The sequence below is a fragment of the Neurospora hispaniola genome (assembly GCF_033458365.1).
Source record: "Neurospora hispaniola strain FGSC 10403 chromosome Unknown B0T23scaffold_2, whole genome shotgun sequence".
NCBI lineage: Eukaryota > Fungi > Ascomycota > Sordariomycetes > Sordariales > Sordariaceae > Neurospora > Neurospora hispaniola.
In genome coordinates, this window is record NW_026944407.1 from 4728320 (window position 1) to 4745218 (window position 16899).

The 16899-nt window shown below is 47.5% G+C and overlaps 4 protein-coding genes across 4 annotated transcripts; 3 read left to right on the plus strand and 1 right to left on the minus strand.

Moving 5' to 3' along the window:
- Positions 1–962: 962 nt before the first annotated feature.
- B0T23DRAFT_394129 (uncharacterized protein) lies at positions 963–1495 on the plus strand (the record flags this gene model as incomplete). Its single annotated transcript, XM_062838110.1, has 4 exons — positions 963–1015; positions 1085–1141; positions 1203–1330; positions 1395–1495. 4 exons carry the CDS (start codon positions 963–965, stop codon positions 1493–1495), a joined length of 339 nt encoding a protein of 112 aa, XP_062696196.1.
- Positions 1496–2141: 646 nt separating this feature from the next.
- Positions 2142–2450, plus strand: B0T23DRAFT_403001 (uncharacterized protein; the record flags this gene model as incomplete). The annotated part of the gene is made up of 2 exons (XM_062838739.1): positions 2142–2180; positions 2259–2450. 2 exons carry the CDS (start codon positions 2142–2144, stop codon positions 2448–2450), a joined length of 231 nt encoding a protein of 76 aa, XP_062696197.1.
- A 1128-nt stretch (positions 2451–3578) lies between these two features.
- Positions 3579–5566, plus strand: B0T23DRAFT_96817 (vacuolar membrane protein-domain-containing protein). The gene is made up of 2 exons (XM_062842065.1): positions 3579–4651; positions 4746–5566. The coding sequence occupies exons 1-2, from the start codon at positions 3836–3838 to the stop codon at positions 5481–5483; spliced, it is 1554 nt and encodes a 517-aa protein (XP_062696198.1). The 5' UTR covers positions 3579–3835; the 3' UTR covers positions 5484–5566.
- Positions 5567–6852: 1286 nt separating this feature from the next.
- B0T23DRAFT_354430 (uncharacterized protein) lies at positions 6853–11617 on the minus strand (the record flags this gene model as incomplete). Its single annotated transcript, XM_062836126.1, has 3 exons — positions 8649–11617; positions 8010–8591; positions 6853–7944 (listed from the first exon to the last, which is right to left on the minus strand). The coding sequence occupies exons 1-3, from the start codon at positions 11256–11258 to the stop codon at positions 6853–6855; spliced, it is 4284 nt and encodes a 1427-aa protein (XP_062696199.1). The 5' UTR covers positions 11259–11617.
- Between the last annotated feature and the right edge of the window lie 5282 nt (positions 11618–16899).

The following is a 16899-nucleotide window of genomic DNA, read 5'->3' on the forward strand; positions in this document are numbered from 1 at the left end:
CTAATCCCGAGAATCCCGTCGTCGGAAAGCGATCGGGAATCGGGGCGGATATCCAGTTATCTACTTGTTAGGATACCAAAATGAGATGTGAAAATTTGGCAGAAATGAATAATAATGAGCCACGTTGCTTGAAGTTGTCTCCGCAGGCGGGTGTTTGCGTGCAAATACGCAGTGGGACAATAAGTACCAAGGTTACCTTCAGGCCAATATTGGGATGAAATACTCGAGGCGTTATCTGACCGATCCTGCATCAAACACTCGGCTTGTGGCTGCCAGGACCCTGGACGCGCGCTGTGTTTGGAAGGTTGGACGAATTGATCATTGCTTGTTTTGATGTGCGTGCAGCGCAACTCACATGCAGACAGGCGTATGCGTTGGTGCCAGCTGACCATTCTGCTATCTTTCCACTGCCAGGCATCCGACCGCACTGCAGGCAGGCCACTGACCCTGCTTGGTGGCGTCACGTGGGCAGGCTAGGCAGAAAGCAGCAGCCCCACCCGCCTGTGGCCGTTTCCAACTCGAACTTTCTCCTCATCCCTCCCGCGTCCACCCGTCCAGTCTCGCATCAGCCTCACTTATCTCTTTCGCCATTTCCACTTTGCACTTGAACACCACCACCACCACTCCAGCTTCGTCGCCTGAAACACCCCTCTTTGAACGCCCTACCCATCACCAACAATTAGTTTCCCCGAGTCGAGCCCTACCAATATCGACATCGAGATATGAGTCGCGCCAACAAACTTGGCCCTGAAGTGAATCGGTGAGTCCGCGAGTCCCTTTGCGGTCACCCTGCCGTCCACGGGCGTCCTATCGATCGCCTGCCCGCCCGCCCGCCGCCTGTCGGTACACACACATACACACCTTGCCTACACCTACCTACAGCTACTTGGCTACATTCCCTATACGTCCCTCCATCAATCGCCCTCCTGTCCCACGTCAACTTTAGACATCTACCATTGAGCATGACTAACCCCTGGCATCTACACAACAGAGCTTTGTTCGTAAAGAATCTAAGGTACGCCATCGCCTCCCTCGCTGTCGTCAAGATGTCATGGACATGTCACGGACTAACATGTTTCGACAGCTACAACGTAACTCCGGAGGAGCTCTTCGACCTCTTTGGAAAGTACGGACCTATCCGGTATGGCATCCCGTCCCTGGCGACCATCATGTCGTCCTCTCACTGACACGTTGGGCTATAGTCAAGTTCGCCAGGGCATTGCGAGCAACACAAAGGGCACTGCCTTCGTTGTCTATGAGGACGTAATGGATGCGAAGCAGGCGTGCGACAAGTTGAATGGTTACAACTTTCAGAACCGCTACCTCGTTGGTATGTGCTTGTGTCCCTGACCTCACATGGTCGCCATGCTAAGGGCCCGCTGACCGTTATGCAGTACTATACCATCAGCCCGACAAGATGAACAAGACAAAAGAGGACCTCGATGCCCGCAAGGAGAATCTAGAACGCATCAAGAGGCAACACGGGATCGATTGACAGTTAGACGGGCCTACGGACAGCCTCCGAATTCGACAACGATCGTCTGGAGGCCCGTCTTCTATGAATACTTCCTCCTCCAAGACCAGGGCGGCGCCGCGCACGACGGCGCCGAGCACACCGGCTTCGAGTAGATCAGCACCACCGGCTGCTTCGAGCAGATCATCGCCGCCGGGACCGACCCGAAAGAAGGACAGGTCGCCGTTGACCTTTTACGCGCGGAGCTCCATCCCTCACTTCGTGCGCAAGCTGCTTCCCACCGTCCCAGAGTGCGCCTAAACGATAAACCCTTGTTATCACAAATTGGATCCCCCAGTGTACGAATGACAACAGAAGAGATTCCACGAACGACGCGCAGTATCTCGTACACGTGGCCGGATTCGGCTCTGGCGATAGGCTTTGTGTTGCCTTTGCCATACTCCTCTCATCACGAAGCCTCTTACCGAAACATCATACATCATCATTAAACTCGTTTTCTCACGGATCGATTTGTTATTTTTGGCGCTGCTCCCTCATTGTTGTTGCGTTGGCATGGGGGAATGCGACGGGGTTATAGGTGTGATGGTTTGATGGACTGTTTTTGCTTTTTATACTCTTTTACGTTGGGCTTCAGCTGTAAAAGCCCCTGGGCGCGCGCAATGCTTTCATGGCCGCTTTGCTGCTGGCCTTCCTTTGCTCCCCGGTTGTCTTTATCCTAGGGGAGGATTGCATCATGACTTTCCAACTACTGAACTGGCATTGGGATGCGGGAACAACTGAATAGATGGCGACACAGAATCCCCATGGCGCAAGAAGCCGTGAGAGGAGATTGCGACGAGATAATTGCAAACCTAGTCATTACCCATTGGTCACTGTATTTTGGAGTGTTGGCTTTGTCCCACTGCTTGGTCAGACGCTCGCTCAGAATCCACCTATTTCCTGCACCCTGATGATGGTTGTTGCCCGTGAACCTTGATAGACAAATTTTACGCGACTCAAATAACACTCGGCACAAGGATATCACATATCATAGCCAAAGTGAAATGACGTCTGTCAGGCGGCTGAGCCATGTGACGCGTGTGGATTCAATGTCGAAGCAAGCCTGGCATGCTTCTCAGCCCTGTAGGTCGGCCGTTAGATGTTTGATGCGGGACGGCGGTATGTGAACTGAGCATCTAAGCCACCTGCTTTCGCCACGGTCCGCCAGCACATGCAAGTTTTTTGTCTTGCGTGCAATGTCCCTACGGAGAACAGCAAGATGCAACTATTCCAGCATGATACGAGATTGAATCTGCCATCTCACGTCCTTCGGTTTCACCTGATGCTCGTACCATAACCACACAACACACATTCGTCCCAACTCCTCAGCTTCATTTCATCTGGACTCCCGACGGTGCCTAAAAAGAATTAGGATTGTGACGGACAGAGGCTGAAATGGCCAAAATGTCGTTACGTGTTTTTAGACGACGGGAAGCATATCCAGCAGCCGAGCGGACCTGGGTGCGGAGCCGCCATGCAATTAGGTTGTGGATCCATCTTGATACACCCGTCCTCAAGTGGATCCCGTTCAGGCAATATTTGTACGGCTCCACTGTAGGGTAAGGCCAGAGAAATATCAACAGCCAATAACAAGTCGACATGCGACTATGCAACTGGCCTATGACGGTACGGTAAGTACGGGACCTTGCTGTGCATCGCCTCCGCCCTTGACGTGCTGTGCTGTAACTTGTAAGCGCAGGAACAGGCGGCGTCACCTCTCCTCGCTCTTGAATTCGATTCAAACCAGGGCTTTGTTCTAACGGCGGCTGTGATACGCGACATTGGTTGTTATGTACTGACTGTCTCATTTCCCGGTTTGGAAATACACACAAAACTTGACATGCGATTTCGGAAAACGATAACCAAAATCAACCAAGTGGCTGGACTGCGAATGCGACTGAATGCGCTTAGCGTCATCGTCCTGCTCCTTCTCCAACTCAACGTTTCAACGTTTCAAAAGTGGAAAGCTGGGATTCAACAACCGAACGGCTGAAACTTGACAAGTCCACTTGTTCGGAACTTTGCACCGATCAAACCAACATTACACCAAACCAGTCCCGACAGTACCGTGACCTACAATCACCTAGAGTCGAACGAAACCATCACCACGGGACGAGTCTACCTCTAGCCGCTTGAACCATCTGACTATTGTGCGACACACAGCAACGTCACCGTGTTCGAGCGCCCCTCTTTTGTCTAGATCGTCTCTGACGACGACGACGACGACGCCTCCCGACCCTGTTTTTCTGTTGGGAGAAACCTGTCTCGGAAATATCCAAGACCTTAATCTTCAATTAACCCGCCAGACTTACACACCATTAAATGTTTCCTCCCTCTCTTCAACCACCGCCACCTCCAGGACCCTTAGCGCCGGGTCTTGCTCCCCTCAGCGCATCACCGCCTTTATCTTTGTCAGGACAGCGTCGCAATGTTGATATCCGCCTTGACACACCGGTTGTGAAAGTAGCCAGCGGTACCCTACCCTCTCACCATCGTCTGCGCATCGGCACAGTCGACGGCCTCCATCGTCGTCTAGGTGGCGAGGCAGCTGCTGGTGCGGATACCCGTCCCGATTACTTTGTCGACCCGCAAGTAGACACCCAACTCGACGATCCCGACGCCCAAGACACGGAACCACAACCATTCGAAACCTTTCCTCACGTCGTTAACCCGCCTGCTCCCACCGGAACCGTTATATCCGTCACCATGACTCCCACATCGCAACCTACGTCGTCAACATCACAACAAGCCTCCCCCATGGCTCATCAAACAGACAACAACACCGAATGCCGCCTACTCGGCCCTTTCGCCATCCTCGTCCAAATTGCCCTCGGCTGCTTGGCTCTATTATCACTAGTCTACAAGCGCTGGCGCGAACGGCCACAAAGACCGGTCAAGATCTGGTTCTTTGATGTGTCGAAACAAGTCTTTGGGAGCGTCTTGGTGCACGCCGCCAATGTGTTTATGTCCATGTTGACAAGCGGCAAGTTTGAAATCAAAGTGTTGGATCCGGTGGCAGTGGCGGTGGGGACCAAGATGGTGAAGCGCGCTGTGGAATATGGGTTATTGAGTGCGAGAGGAGAAGACGAGTACACGCCCAATCCGTGCTCGTTCTACTTGTTGAACTTGGCTATTGATGTTTGTCTTCCCTTCGCCTCCCTTTTCCTTTTCTTTTTTTCGTTTTGTCTTTTCTCACTGGAACAAACCACCGTACTAACAGAAATAAAAACAGACAACCCTCGGCATCCCAATCCTCATTCTCATCGTCCGCCTCCTCTCCCGCGGCCTCCAATACACCCCCCTCGGCCAACCTCCCGAATCCCTCCAATCCGGCAACTACACCCCCCTCCACTCCCCACCCGGCACCAAACCGCGCTGGAGCTGGTGGTTCAAGCAATCCATCATCTACTTCATCGGCCTCTTGGGCATGAAGTTCTGCGTGCTCATCATCTTCATGGTCTTCCCCTGGATTTCGCGCGTGGGCGACTGGGCCCTCGGCTGGACCGAGGGAAACGAACGGCTGCAAATCATTTTCGTCATGATGCTTTTCCCGCTCATCATGAACGCCTTACAGTACTATATCATTGATTCGTACATCAAGAAGGACGAGAAGATTCCTCAGGAAGGGGCGGAGAGTGAAGGGTTGGTTACAGGACGGGGTGACGCGGAGGCTGCTGGTGCTGAGGAGAGGGGAAGGGGAAGAGGGGTTTATGATATCATCAGTGGGAGTGATGACGCTGGTAGTTCCAGGGATGGTGATAGTGATGGGGAGGAAGAAGAGGAGGATGAGGATGAGGATGAACTTCCCAAGGACAAAGTTGCTGAGGTGGTCGGTCATAAAAAGAGGGGGTTCAAGACCAGGACTAAAGCAGTGAGAGAAGAGGAATATGATCCAGCGGTGGATGGAGATACCCCGACCGTCATTGGGAGTAGCTCCAGTGCGGTGTCGGGTGTGTCGGTGAAGGATTGAAGGAGTCTGATTTCTATTCACGATTGAGAGGGGATGAAAGGACATGTTAGTTGACCCGCCTTTCGTCTGACGTCTTGTCTGGCGTTATCATCTCTTGTTACGGTTCTCCTCCCATCCCATCCTTTTATTATAATTTTCATCCCTTTGGAGCCCGAAAAAACGAAACATGGCAAGCAGGCAGGCAGGCAGTTTAGCGAAGGTTCCCCCAAATGAGATCCTGGGAAACCTATTTTACATCAGTCAGTCAGTTATGTCCCTTTACAAAGACGGAGAAGGAGAAGGAGGAGAAGGAGAAAGAGGAGGAAAACAGCATCCATCAAATCAGCATTATTATATATACATACGTCTGTTTACTGGGTTAAGCATGGAATGGATGATTATAGGTAACCAGCCAGGCATTGAATTGAATTATAAGCGTTTCTCTTGGGAAATAGTGGTAGTAAGTAGTATAGTTAAGATGAACATCAAGGAAGAAGAATCATCAATTCATCCGATTGACTAGACTAGGTAATGCAGAAATTTCCTTTGTTGTCTTGCTTGTATTTACTCACACGTAAATGTCTTTCCTTGGTTTGAAGGCACCGTCCAACTTTGCTCCCGTCTGTGCCACATTTACAGCAAACATGGTACTTGTTTTTTGCTTCTTTTTCCTTTTTCCTTGTTTTGACTCTCTCTTCACCCTCTGCTCACCCTTTTCTCACTTATTCCCAACCAACAAGTAGTAGTAGTCTAATTCCCCGCACTCACTCACTCACTTACTCACCCACCCACCCACCCCTCTTACCCCCCCCTCTCTTCACACATATAACTCCTTAGTATACTAAGCTTGTATTTGAACTAGTTGCTACAAAGTTAACTATCCTTCCTAGACCCCAATGTTATATATATCGTCATCATCATCCCCACTACTTTCACTTTCTCTCTCATCTCATCACTCTCAGTTCCGTCACCAGCAACTATGGTAGTACATAGCAATACAAATAATACATAATGAATGACAAGAACAACTGATCTAAAAGGATATGAATGATATCATCAGCTAGCGGAACCTAACTAGGAAATAACAAAAAACAAAACACGCTATTTCCCTTCCAACCCGGCCCCTTGCTCCCCTTCCCCGCCCCTTCCAGTGCGCGGATATGGTATATCAGATAATCATAGGTATAAGAACAGAAATGTGGAATAAACAAAACGACAAAATGACCCATTAAGTAATCCATTTCCTTCCTTCCCTTCCTTGCTTCCTTTCCTTCCTTTCTCATCATCCATCATCTTTCGTTCCGCCTCTCCATCATCCATCCCCCTCCCCCTCATATCACCAGACCTTCTCTTTCTCACTCACACTCACATACTCACAACATAGAGGTACTCACCTCCCACCCCTCCCAAACTGTCCTCCACCAATAACCTGCCCCCCCGACGTCCCCGCCCCAAACGGCAACTTGGGCACCGGCGGCACCACACTCTGCCGCTTATTCACCCTCAGTCCTCCACCACCACCACCATTATCAAAACCAGCACCAAGACCAAACTTCTGATTCACGCTCTGTCTCACAATCATGGCAGCCGCCGCCGCCGCCGCCATCCTCTCCTTCTGCCGATGTCTTTCCTTCAAATAATGCGCAGCCTCAGGCCTCATGCGGAGAATACGCAGAATCATATCATCTGACGGATCGGCCTGCGCTTCTTTGCGCTTCTCCAGTTTGGCTTGGCGCATAGTTCCCAGGTTGCGAGACATCATGATACTCTTGCCGCGACGAATGGTGCCAAGGGAGCCAAAGGCGCCGATGGCTGCTGCGCCAGTCATCCCGCCAGGCGGGGCTAGGGAGTTGCTGTTGTGGTGGTTATTGGAGTGAAGTTGGGGCGGAGCAGACATGCGGGAACCGGCTCCGGCGGCGGCGGCAGTAGCCTGTTGTTGCTCGCGCGCGCGCTGGGCGTTGGCGGCTGCCATGCGCTCCGAGGTGCGAATGAGGTTCTCGGTCGAGTCAAAGTAGAAGAAGTTGAGCGAGGCGAGCTCGTGCCACTTAGGCGACTTGAGCACGTCCGAGGGCACGCCGAGGACTTCGCCTGTGTGGGCGTCCTTGGCGTTGAAGAAGTTGAAGAGCAGCTCGAGCCAGCGGTAGACAATGTCCATCTCGGCTTGGGTGAGGGGTTTTTGCGTCGAGGGTTTGTCGGATAAGGGGGGCACCAAAAGGTTTTCGATGGCCATGAGGACTTCTTTCCAGAGACGCGTCATGACGGCCACCATGGTTGCGTCCGTGAGGGTTTGTTTCATGATGGCAAAGTTTTCGTCAAAGTAGGTGAAGAGCGGCTGGAGCGTGTTTTCGACGTCTTGGGCAGTGACGGTGGGTGCGGTAGATTGTCGCTTTTTCCAGAGGTTGGCCATAGAGGCGGCGATACCTCGGCTGAGGAGGCTCTTGAGGGTGTCGTGGGAAAGGGAGTGGTTGATGTGGGAGGTCAGCTAGGACTGCTGTTAGTATTATTGCTGCTGATGACAAGGTGAAAGAGACGCGGCGTTCGACTTACCTTGTCGGTGATCTTGCGAACCATGTCACGCTCAGTTCTCTTCAAGTGCCTGAAGGCCTTGCCAAAGTGGAACTGGATATCATCACGCTCGCCCTCCATGCTCACACGCAGCAACAGTCTTCCCTGGGTGTCAAGATCAAGCCAGAACTCTCTGGGGAGGTAGTCGCTAAAGTGCACGGGGTCAAGCTTCAACGAGGTACGCCCGACGAAATCATGGTCACCAAAGGTATCATAATCCCAAATGGTGGCGATGATGTTAAGGGGGCCCGATACGGTAATATCGATCGACTCGTCCCACCTCGGGTTGAGGTTCCTCATGATGATTCTCGTCTTGGCCAGACGCTTTTGGTACTCGTCACACAGAACCACGTACGGATCACTATACCCACCGGGGTCGCATGCTTTCAAGTCCTCGGCCTCTACGATCTTGATCGTGAACACATACTTGCCTGCTTTCCTAACCAGGGGCTTGATGCCTTCGACCCGGCGGATCGCCTCGGCACAGCCGTCTACGTTCATGGTCTTTTCTAGCTTATCCAGCGCTTGCATGGCATATTCAATGTTGTTGAGTTTGACAAAGGACTGACACGAAGAATTAGCCTACAGTCACACTAGGAACTCACAATGTGTGGTACATACCTGTGGATAGAACTGGAAAGGCTCGACCTTGTCCTTCGAGTTCCACGCATCCTTGGCGTACTGAAGAAACCGATCTTGCGCCGACCTGCTAGCAGCGGCCTCTTGAGGAGTCTGACGGTCCATTTCTTTGGCAAAATGCTGCTCCACAATCTCGCAATAACGACCAATGCCTGCTGAGAAGGCTTTGGCCAGTGCAGTCATGAACTTTGCGTGGTGAAGCTCGTCATCCCAGTCAAGCTGGTGAATCTGGTTGACGGTCTGGGTGAACAGCGTAAAGGTGTCGATGATGGAGACACTGTGGCGTTGCTCATCGGTGGGGATATCGTCGGGGTCGTTCGTCCTGACCTGGAAGGTGTCCTGTTTGATCGCTTGCTCCACAAAGTCGGTCATTCTAGCTTCGGCATTCCTAATCCATCGCCAGACAAAGTCTTCGAGGAGGCTTTCGATGTGGAAAGCAAAGGGCTTTCCAGGTAAAGACTCGACGTGCATCTTTCTAATCTCCACAAGTTCCTTGTACAAATCGAAGCCGTCCTGAACATCGATTTGGCCTTCCTCACCGCGGGTCTTGCTCATATCCACGACACGCTTGATGAACTCTTGTGCATCTTCCTCAAAGCTGGGGAAAATGGTCTCGACCAGGACCTTAAATGGACTAGCACCCATGATTTCGGGGTTCTTGCGATATCGCTTCTTAATCTTCTCCGCAAGACCGACCACAGCCTGGCCGAGCTTAACGACATGGGCAAAGTTCCAGTCTTCCATGTTGGAAGGAATGTTGGCATCCAGGAAACCTCGGTAAACCTCGGCAGCTTTTTGACGCAGTCCGTTCTCGAGATGCTGGGTATATTCGGCCATTTCGTCTGGGCGTTCGGTATATGTAGGGTCATTTTGGACGTGATTCGTGAGTACCGACATTACAACACCGACTGATGGTGGATTAGGCTGGTAGCACTGAATCAAGAGCGTGTAGAGTTCGCGCAACAAAGCGTCATGGAGGTCCTTTATGGATTGCTGATAGCCCGCAAAATCCGTCATTGTCCATCGGCCTGGCTCAACATCAAAAAGAGTGGCGCCGAAAAAGTTGATTGGGGGCGGCTTCTTTGGCTCCGGCTGAGCCTCCTTGACAAAGTCGAGGCAAGCATCAAGCTGCATTGTGGAAATTTCTTGATCGAGGAACTTTCGTACGGCAACCTCGACGAGCGTAACGTGGCGCATAAACTGGGGGATGCGCCATCTAATGGCCAACTCGGTCAAAAACTCGATGGACTCCTCTGCGAAGGGGAACTCCTCAGAGTGCAGTTGGTCGTAAGACATGACATATTGTAGAATAGTCTTGTAGACGGGCCGTGGGTCTACTGGCATAAAGGTATAACTCGGCTCGTCCACACTTCGAATGCTGGAATTATCGTCAGGAGACATGGGGCTGAAGCCAGACGACGGATCAAAGCCAAAGCTACCCGAGCTGCGGTTCGAAAGCATCTTGCTCAAGTCGGAAAATGCCTGATCCTCCGAATAAAGCGACATGGGCCGTAGTGGGAGGGGCTTATCCGAGCCGGAGCCGGTCTTGAGATCTGGACGGATACTCAGAATTTCGGCAAAGATTTGGGCCAATTGCTGGGTCTCGGTTCTCTTCCAGTCCTCAAATGCATCATCCACGTCAAAGTCCAATTTTCGCAGAGTACCAGCCATGTTTGCCGACAATCTGAATTGGTAGTTTTTGAAGTCTTTTAGGGCCGCCTCTTCGGTCCATGTGGTCATGTTTTTGTCAATGTCATTCTGAACCTGCGAGTTGGGCAAGCCAAAGATCTTGGCAACAAACAGAACCATGGGCATGTCCTTGATCTCGTAACTCAGGGGCACCTCGACTTCAACAAAGGTTGAACTCTCTTGGCCCTTGTCCAAGGACAGATTCTGGTCGTTGGTCAAGAGCTTGTTCTCGAGTGTGTTTAGGCGGGCCAGAAGGTCATCGCGGTCGCTGCCAATGTCTTTGATAACGCTGGAAATCAGGCGGACAAACATGGCCAAATGTCTGTCGACGAGTGACCTCCAGTGGTAGTCATCGGGGGACTTTCCAGCACTATGGAACTTGATGGCGGACGAGTAGAAGATCAACACCAGCGGCTCGACTTTGCGGTCCTTGTCAATGGACTTTTGGAAGTCTCTTTGGGTAAAAGCGGTGTATGCCACACCAAAGGTGCGCTTGACGGCGGCGTCATTGTATCCGGGCAGTCTCTCGGTGCCTTGCAAAACGGCGGTCATGCGCTTCTCTAGCTGGCCACGGAAGCCATGCGGCAGCTTCATGGAAGACGAGGAGCCAGAGGGCACAAAGTCCTTCATGAGCTCGCTCACACTGGAGCTATGCGATCGGTGGACGGGCTTGGGGACGGCGACATATTCCTTGCGCTTCTTGCGTGGCTGTAACAGGTAGTTGAGGAAGGCGACGCGGAGGGCAAACGAGTAGGCCTCATCATAGCTAACGGCGGTCTGGCGGGCCTTGGAGGCCTGTATGCGACTGTTGCGTCTTTCCTCGTCGCTGGTGACGCTGCGGACGCTCTGGATGCTATCGACTCGGCGGTTCGAGGCGTACGAGTGTCGCGTAGACCCCGACATGGTGGAAGAAGTTGTGTTGGGTGCGCTGGCAACTGTTGCGCTGGTGGTTGGTGGCCTGTCGACCGGTTCACGAAGGAGAAAGTAGGTCGTCGTGTCGTCACAAGTCGGTGGTCCCGATTCAAGGAAGTCCCTTCATTGTTTTTTGGTTGGGCGCGTATTCGGTAGCTTGGGACAGCGATGATGTCGATCGGGGTGTTTTCCCCCTTATTGATTCACACGGTCTGGGACGGGCAAGAAGTGAAGACACGACAAGAGGTTTAGGTACTAGTTTGTATGAGCGGACGGCAGTAGGTACCTGGTGCAACGAAGGTAACGAAGTTAGTTGTTGGTTGGCGTTTAAATCATGCAAGATCAAAAATGTGGTTTCGTTGGCCAAGGGACCTCTCCCCTGGAGAAGAGAGCTGGGGAACCTACCTACCCAAGGAGTCGGCTTCCTTTCGCTACACTATCGCAAGTGCACAGTGACGGCCCAGTAAGAAGGAGTCCGGCCCATGCTGGTTTGTTAGTGCAAAGGAATGGTTTGACTGGGTGGGAGTCTGATCCCGTAGGTCCCTTGTGCAATTTCCTCGGGTACCTGTAGGTAGCGCTTGAGGGCCAGAAACGTCATATGTGCACGTGCACCCTTCCCTGCAAACAACCCCTAGACTACCTACACTAGTAGACTAGAGGTACCTACCTCTATCATGGTGTTCTTGAATGGAAGTTGTGATGGGATACGCTGCCCGGCGGATGACGCCGAACTTTCTGTGCTTCTTCAGCGGATTTGATTCGTAACAGCGGAGGTTCGCAAGCATGTTCTAGCATGATGCTTGCTGTAGTCTTTCCACCATTCCATTCTGTAACATGTCCAACGACGACAAACGCAGCCGATTCGACAAAAGGGCGAAATTAACAAACACTCGGTCGGATATTTAGTGTACAAAATCATTGGGGGCTGTGTTTGAGGCTCATTGTTCTGATTTGAAATATTGACATCAGAGCAGCCAGAACTTCAAGAGGATGGATGACAAAAGTCCACTTTGACGCATCGATGCTGGGAGTGGTAATACTAGCATCTCCTAGCAGCTGTCCCTGTACCCAACCTTGCAACATACCACAGACTACGCACCCCCTCAACACGAGGCAACGGAACTCGGCGCCTCGTATCAACGGAGGAGAATCAGAACAGCGTGGGGTCCTAGTGGAAATGAAGAAACATATCCATCATGGCACACAGCTTGCTGGGTGTGGCAGAGCTGCTTATCAGCCCGGAGACGTTGGTCTATTTTTGCTCTTGGTCTTTTGGGCCATATATAGTCAATACACATGTTAAAATCATCAAGTTTGGTGTTATTGCTTTGGAGAGGGAGCGTGACATCATCACCAACCACGGTCATAGATGGTCACGGTCCTCTGGCCCACCATGCGCCAACACTATAACTAACAAGCACATGTCGAGTTGGAGGTTCCGAAACTTGGCTCTAGATACTGGGTCACAAACCTGTGCGATCTACACCAAAGGCGCCGCACACTTTTTTTACTTTTGTTTCCGTGTTAGCTTCGATTGGTTGTTGAAGGACTTGCCACCGGCCATCGATCTTCCCATCTTGCCTTCCGAGACAGAGTGACTGAATGCCGGAACAATAACTCCAGGTACGCGTCGCCAGGGACGGGTGATGCCAAGGGAAAGGGGGGCATGGGCATGGGCCATGGGGAGGCTGATGCCCTGGGGGGGATGGGGCTATCACGAGCTTTTTGAAAGGAACACAAGCTCCTCTCTTTCTTTGTCTTTGCCAGATGACCCAACTGCTCGGCGCTTGCGTGGTTCGTCTGTGATGAATCGGAAAAGAAAACCGTTGGATAACTCGGATGTGTTGGTTGCACAGCATCGACAATCATCTCGGTACTTGTACGGAATTCATCAGCGCCCAGACTTGTCCGGATTCTTTCTGTTTTCTGTCGCTGTTTCCCCTTGGCACTTCTCTTTCGAATCCAAGAAAGAAATCGCAGCCAGCAACCCCAGGGTTAACAGTGTGGACGAGTTTCACGTCTGCAGTCGGGTGCTAGGTCTGCGCGCATCCATATCCACCTGCCCCTGGCAGAGCAACACTCTTGGCCATCAGGGTTGTTGGTCGATTGCCAGCAAAGACTCGGTGACTTGGGTTCCATCATTGGATTCCAATTGAACCCCGCCGTGTGCCGCAAGTGGAATCGATCCGGATCGGTCGCAACCACCGCTCTCAACCGCCGACTACAACTGGAGAGCCGCCTGCCTGGTCGTTGACGTCCCTTGTTAAATTGCAGTCAAGTGGCCGTCCCCATCAATCCAGACTGGGCTCGTATCCATGTCCACTACTTACTGGTACTGACCGGCGGCTCTTACCATATGTAGAGGTAGGTTGTGTGCCCATGTGTGCCTCGCTGTCTTGTGCCGTCTTCCTGTCCCTGACTTGGGTTGCCGGTAGGTACTGTAAGAGAGAGAGAAAAAAAAAAAAAAAAGACGAACCTGACCCGACCACCAGGAGAGATCGACGACAAGTGAACTTCCTGCGCGGTTCTCTTTTGCCTCACCTTGCTGGGTCCCCGTAACCGCGACCGTTGTTTACATAGGTACCTCTACATACTTTACCGCTCGACTCTCTCTCCCATCAATGTGTCCTGTCCCGCCCGGGCGTCGTTCCAGCGGGCAACAGCAGCACCATCATCATACCTTAGACCAAAGTGGAAGTGAACCACATTACCAAACAACGGGGCGGATAAAGTGACCGTATGCCTCGATAATGTGACCGTATACTAGCCAAAAAGGGCCGCCCCATACAGTATATCAGCAAATGCCAACCGCACCAAAAATTTACAATAAGCAACATAAGTATACATCCCTAACATATCCGTGAGATTAAATACGTACCTCACAATACACTTATACCTTATTATTACTATCGCTATCCCGCTACTATAGTATTTATTATTATTAAAATACTCCGCTCCGTTTATTTTATTAACCCCTCAAAATTTAAGACTAGCGTAATTAATCTTATTAGTAGCCCCCCCTCCCCCGCCCCTACTATAATTTAAATTTCTAATAACGAGGATAATAGTAGCGATAATAAAATTCTTTTATAACTATACTACTTTTATAAGTACAAGTAGCTTAATTATAAGATTCTTTTTTACGATATTAATACTATTACTAAGGTAGAGGGATTTTATATTACGTCGAATTGTAGTAATAATAAGGTCGATAATAAATTAATTCGGTATAATTTCGTATATAGTAAGGGTAAAAATAAATACGCCGGCTATATCCCTAAGGGTATTTATAATTTATTGAAATTTAGTAAGAAGGGTTGTAAGTAGAAAGTAAAAGTTGTAAGATATAAGAAATTTAGCAGTATTTAGAAATTTAATTATAATTAGTACTAATATAAATATAATTTAAATTTAAATACCGTAGGGTATTTACTTAACTACTATTAATTTAAGAGGATTCCTTAAATTATAGAGAATATTTTTAAGTATAGGAAATAACCTAAAAATATATTTAGGAATATTACTATTACTTTATAAATTGATTTTCTAGAAATTAAAATTAAGAATTATAATATATTAAATATATTAGCTATTACTAAAGTTGCGAAGGCGGGTGCGTTTATTTTTATTTAATAATTTTTCAATTTTCTATAATCGGACTTTACAATATTTATAAAGCTTTATTATAAAAATAACAGCGATAAATTTAGTACGCCGGATAGTAATAGGGATAAGGGAGGTAAGAAGGGTAAATTTTTTATATATAATAACGACCGTCTAATCGATTATATATTTTAGATATACAATTAATACGTTAATTAGTAGAGGAAGAACCTAAAAATATAATTTTTAAATTATATTTACAAAATAAACCGGTTTAATATATTTCTACTATAGATTTACAGTATTACTTATATATATACTACATTTAATATTAAGTATTACTTATTAAGTAGCGAAAAGGAGGAATCCTTCTATTAGGTTCTATACGTCCTCAAAAGACTATTTACCGATAAGAATATCGCTAAACCGAGTATAATAATATTAAATTATAATTACACATTTAAGAGAGCCGCCCGCGCTATTTTCAATTATAATACTTAATACCAAATTTACCTATAATACATCATAAAGAATATCGCCTTTAACGTTAAAAAAAAATAGATTAGTACATTGGATAGCACAACGCTCGGTAATCGAGGCAGTAACGGTAATTATTTTTACAATAATAATAAAAATTACGACCGCGGGGACAATAGGATTAATAAAATTAATAGTAATTTTATTAATCCTATTAATAATAATAATTAAATTTGTATTATTATTGTAAAGTTATTTATAGTAAAAGATTATTGTTAATATTTTAACAAAGCAATTCGAAATATATTAATCGATTAATTTAATAATTATACCCCGCCTAATTCTAAAAGGATGTAGCTCGATAATACTAATAATATTCTCTCTATTTAAACAATTATAATTTATTCTAATTCGAACAAGTAATTTTAAGAGCGCTAGCGAATTTTAATAATAGAATTCCCTAATTAAAAGCGTAAGTCTTTTCCCCCTACATTTTCTATTAATTATTTTAATTCGGTCTTTATAATACTAATTGAATATTTATTAAAAATTTACTTACTAATTATACAAGAATTTATAGTATTCTATATTAAGTAGCATTGTAATTTCAGTATTAGAGTTATATTATATATAAAAGGCGTTTACAGCATCCTTAAGAAGTTATTTAAGAATCGGTTCGTCAATTTAACTACTTTATTTAATACTATTAAAGGGAATCTAAGTCGATTAAAGGAGCGGTTCGCTACAATATACGTTAAATAAACTTCTAAAAATATATAGTGGTATAGTATTAATATACTATAGCGACTACGGTATCTAGTGAGCTTCGCTACCCTCGAATTAATTATAGAATAAATTAATTTAATAGAGAAATAGATTAAAGATAATCCGCCCTTTTACCAACTAGAATATATTAATCGATTTCGAATATAGTACAATCTCCCTTACTAATACGAAATTTATTATCTATTTTTAGTAGGGCCTAACGTAATTCTTATTATACCTTACGTCGATTTATACTAATAATTTAAACCCGATACTATAAATCCTCCTTCTCCGATTATTAATTAATAAAAGTATATTAAATTGACCGGTATTAACTATTACAAATAGCATTTCTAAAGTTCGTAAACGAAGACAATCCTAATAAAATAATAATACAACGTAATACCCTAATAATTAATAGGCTATAGCCTATACTACGAAACGCCTATTTCGAATTTCTATTATAAAGCGGCGGTACTCAAAGGGATATAAATATATAATATAATCCAATTTACAATACGCCTACTCGCTAGCCTCATCCTCCTAAGAAATTGAGGCTTATAATAATATAAATTAATTAGTAGTAAGAGGTATAAATTGTAAATTTTATAAATATAATTAATATATTAATAATAATTAATACGAATTAATTACCTCCTAATACTATATTAACTATATTAGTAATAGCGCCGCTAATAATCGTAACCTCATAAATAATAGCCTTACATATATAGAGTAATAATAAACCGCTAATACTTTTATAGAGCCGTACAGTATAATATAGGGA

Excerpts from the sequence above, each read along its gene's own strand:
- B0T23DRAFT_96817 (XM_062842065.1), top strand. The coding sequence starts at position 3,836 with ATGTTTCCTCCCTCTCTTCAACCACCGCCACCTCCAGGACCCTTAGCG. Across the intron at positions 4,652-4,745 it reads TGTTGAACTTGGCTATTGAT|ACAACCCTCGGCATCCCAAT; the intron begins GTTTGTCTTCCC and ends AAATAAAAACAG.